Source organism: Seriola lalandi, unplaced genomic scaffold, assembly GCF_002814215.2.
Source record: "Seriola lalandi dorsalis isolate HSWRI2012SDOR001 ecotype SW California unplaced genomic scaffold, Sedor1 jcf7180002054868, whole genome shotgun sequence".
Lineage (NCBI taxonomy): Eukaryota > Metazoa > Chordata > Actinopteri > Carangiformes > Carangidae > Seriola > Seriola lalandi.
Genome location: NW_019525421.1, coordinates 293,527 through 297,939, shown reverse-complemented (window position 1 = coordinate 297,939; position 4,413 = coordinate 293,527). Strand labels below are relative to the sequence as shown.

At 40.0% G+C, this 4,413-nt stretch overlaps 1 protein-coding gene across 1 annotated transcript in view; it reads left to right on the top strand.

The window, feature by feature from the left end:
- The window catches only part of thsd7aa (thrombospondin, type I, domain containing 7Aa), a 199,347-nt gene that overhangs the window by 145,341 nt on the left and 49,593 nt on the right, over window positions 1-4,413 (top strand). The window contains exons 12-13 of the mRNA XM_023428180.1: window positions 1,747-1,941; window positions 2,244-2,510. Of these exons, the coding sequence (XP_023283948.1) occupies window positions 1,747-1,941; window positions 2,244-2,510 (462 nt within the window). The remainder of the gene's footprint in view (window positions 1-1,746; window positions 1,942-2,243; window positions 2,511-4,413) is intronic.

Below are 4,413 nucleotides of genomic sequence, written 5' to 3'. Positions count from 1 at the left end.
AAGCTGGGGTGCACGACTGGAACGAGACACTCTGGCACAAGACAAAGGGAGACGCAGACTATAAGACACATTAGGGCAAATGGGGAACAGGTGGACACAATCAGGAATCAGGGAAGACACTCAGACAGGTGACACATGAGGAAGGGCAAGTGACCTGAAACGAGAGGAGAGTTAACCTTTCAAAATAAAACGGGAAATGACAAGACATGGAGACAGGACAAACCCAAACTTGACCTCACCGTGTGACAATTTATATATATGTATGTGTGTGTGTGTATATATATATATATGTATATATATATTTATATTTATATATTAATTTACTATTTATCACCTTATTTTCCTTCTTGTCCTTATTTGAATAATAACATTATATGTTATCCCCCAATCATCATTATTATCCAAATGAAGATAATATTTTTATGCTCTGCACTGGATGATGAAATACACCACCCATTTCTGTACATCGAAACTGAACACAGACATTGTATGGACACTTGGACTCATGGACTGCCCCAAACAGACATGTGCTTGTGCTGTTATTGAACAGTTCTGTAGAATATTATTTGTTGAACTGAAATAAATAGAAGTTGCTGAATGAGAATTCAGGCAGACATTTAACTTTTTATCAGTACACACACCCAGACTCTCTTAAAGTTTGAGAGACAGAGGCCTTTCTCTAATTCCAATAATGAGCATCCTGCTCTTCCATCTCGGAAGGCTCTTGTCATTATGTACCATTACCTGTAATAGTATACTCTGAACTGGACAGAGACAATTCAATATAAGCCTCTTACTGTTCACCCACTCATTCAATACAACGTGTGTCATTTACAGCCCTTAATTCTAGTATTTTGAATGAATGTGTTTGTGTCTGTGGGTGTGCTCTTCATGTTGTGGGTGTAAGTGAGGAAGACTAAGGGATGCCCTGAAATTATAACAATTGATATTGGTGTTTTTACTGTAAACATATTGTCAGCCATGTTTTCTTTACTATGGGGCAGCTTGACTAAGGCCAATTTTAAGCCATGTTATCGGCCTGCAGTGTGTTTGTGTTACGCTGAGAAGACTCAAGCCAAGAAAGTGTAAACTGGTCTAGTGTAGTGTAAACTCCCTCAGCTCATTTAAGAGCAACTCTCTAAATCTTGTATGTTCATTGCTCTGGTTACCTCTGTGAGTTTGTGGCTTGAAAGTCTGTTGGATTGGTTGACCACACACACCTTTACATCTGGATTAGGTGGTATGTGTGGAGTGTAGCCATGGATTGTAACAAAGTACATTTACTCAAGTCTATACTTAATTACAAATTTTACGAACTTGTACTTTACTTGAGCATTTCCATTGTAAGATATTTTAAACCTCTGCTCCACGACAGTTTAAGAAATGGAATGTAGTTTTTACTTCACTTCAGTTATTTGAAGGCTAATGTTACTTTCCGGATGAACATTTTCCAAAAAAAACCTGTGGTAAAAATTAAGTAAATTTGAATACTGCACACTGTACAGTGAAGCAGAAACAGAGGTGGCAGTACAAACAGGACTACTGGCCTAGGTTTAATTACGCTTTAGGTGATAAAAACATCAATCAGCCCTGCAAAAGTAGGACTTATGATTTTCATCAACTAATATGGAGGATGCAGTATCAGACCCAACAATCTACTGTGGACACAGATGATTTTCATCTATTAATCATCATTTAGACAAGCTGACCATGACCCAGAAAATGCATCATTCCCTTTCCCTGTAGCTGTTTCGTGTCGGAAGCAGGACGGTGGGCAGGCAGACATTGAAGCTTGTTTTAAGTTTGCCAGCTCCATGCCGCCTCTCATCCAGCCCTGCCAGCTGCCCTGCCAGGAAGACTGTCAACTCAGCAGCTGGTCCAAGTTTTCCTCCTGCACAGCTGACTGTGTAGGTGTCAGGACCCGCAAGAGGATACTAGTGGGTGAGTGACAGTCTGTAACTTCAAGCTGCCTTCTAGATTATGTCAATTTTTAGATTAAGATCAGTGGATGTGAAAAACTGATTTTCAATTTTTACTTTTACTATGTGTAAAGTGAGACGTCCCAAATGTCCCTGTTCTCTTCAATATTTAAATTCCTGAAATGCCCAAATCAAGCAAATCTCCTAGTACAACCAATGCCCAATCCCAGTGTAGCATGTGGGGGATTGATGCCTTGTTCAACAAATATGATTCAACATGTGGCAAAGTCTTAGATATGTTAAGACTTAATGGGTTTTTTGCAGGCAAAAGCAAAAAGCGTGACCAGTGTAAAAACCACCAGATGTATCCCCTGAGCGAGACTCAGTACTGCCCATGTAACAAATACAACGCACAGCCTGTTGGCAACTGGTCGGACTGTATCCTATCTGAGGGCAGCCGCATGGAGGGTCAACCAGGCATGAAGGTCCAAGGCGACATCAAGGAGTGTGGCCAAGGATATCGTTACCAGGCCATGGTCTGCTATGACCAGGACAACCGCATAGTGGAGACCTCTCGCTGCAACAGCCATGGTGAGTTTCACAATGCTCAAATAACTCTGTGAATCTTTTAGGAACCCCAGACAGACATATTCAATTTGAAACCAGGAAGTTTTCCTGGAATTGCTGACAAATTATTAAATCCCAGTTGTAAATTCAAGCAAGCTTATGAGTTACAGCGTTTTACTTTAATACATGAAGTTTGTCTGTCAAGGAATGCATTGTAACAATGATTGTAACAACCTGTATGTATTAAACAACTTCCAGGCTAAACAAAAATCAAAGGTTATGCCTGACTTCCATATTTACACCGATGTACCAAGACAATGTAACACAAAAAGTTGAATTATATAAGGAATAAAACATTCTGTTCAATACAGTATAGCTCCTGAATGGCTTACCTGATCTGCTATGACCAGTAGCTAACATAGACTACTGAGCCAGTTTGGTGGTTTAACAGTTCTTCTACTATGTCTTCTCGTACACCACTAACCTGTAACTGCCACTTGTGGCTACAGGAGCTGATGTTAAGCAAAAGTTACAGTCTCACTTTAAGCTACAAAAGATTATCCAAAAGAACTACAGTGTAAACAGCTGGCCAGTGTGCTATATGTTTTGCACACTCGCAAATGATGCACTTATTGTCCTGAACATATCTGGATTAGTTTTGCCAAGTAGTTATGAGTAATGTATATGCCCTCAGCAGGAATAGTGACAGTCCTGGTCATTTGTTCAAATGCCTGAAACAATCTACGTTTGCGTTTTCATTACAAGGTGGAAATTGTCAGATCTTGCCACAGAGAATGAAATTGATGTTTGGGCATTTGAAACATCAGACTTTAGAGATATTGGTTGACACCCTGTCTCATTCCGTTAGTTATTAACCCTGACAACAATAAAACATAGTTTTAGTTTTCTAATCTTAACAAATCCCAATGGTACAGGTGACAGACCAGAAAATGTTCATATGTATCATTTTTGTGAGGCTCACATTGTATTTGAAGGCACTGGCAAATTACCTGTTTTGGTATAGCTACGAAGATGGTACTCGTCTTAACATGTGGACTTCAAAGAAGACAGACCCTGAAATGAGACACAGCTTGGAGACCTGAATTGTCTCCACCATGACTTTAATTTTAGACAGGCTCAAAGCAAACCCACCAAAATAGGTAGAAGTACAATAATAATAAGTAGAGTACAATTTTTCTTCAACAAGCAATCCCGTCCAAATATTTGGGATCAGTCAAGTTCTAAGATTGATCACAGTTTACCCAGCTCATTGAGTGTTACCTTTTATCAAAGTGAATTAGGACAACTCAGAGCTCTTTTTGCTGCCAGCAGCCCAAATCTGTCATGTTACATTTCTGTGAGCTGTATTCACATTCCAAAGTATATTCAATTTTCACAGTGCTGTCATATTCTGCATCTCAACCCTGGGAAAATACAGAACACATCAATGCACTTGGGAAAGCAGCTTGTCTGTGTTTGCCCATTCAGAAACCAGTCTCATTATGAGTCAGTTTTTTCCTCCTGGGATGGGGCTGCTTGATGATAACAAGCTCTAACTGTAATAAGATACTGGGCTCAGAGTTGGTACTGCTACTTGGTTTCTCTCTGATTTACGAGTCTTTGATTGGCTGTATAATGCCAGAGAGTATTGTCTGAGAAACATTGTAATTCCCTGCTCCTTCCTGCTGATATTACAGCTGGAGATTAGTGATGCTAGTGTGACCGCCACTCGCTAGAGGGCCACAGGAAATGATACAAGTGATGGTCAAGAACAGGCACGGACAAAGAGTTTTCCCCCAAGTTCACAATTTTTATTATTATGCAGCAAATAAACTAATAACATGTCTAAGAAACAACCTTTTTTAAAAATAGATACTAAGCCAGAGCACTACAAGGCGGCTGGGCACAGCCACAGGCACGGGGGGGG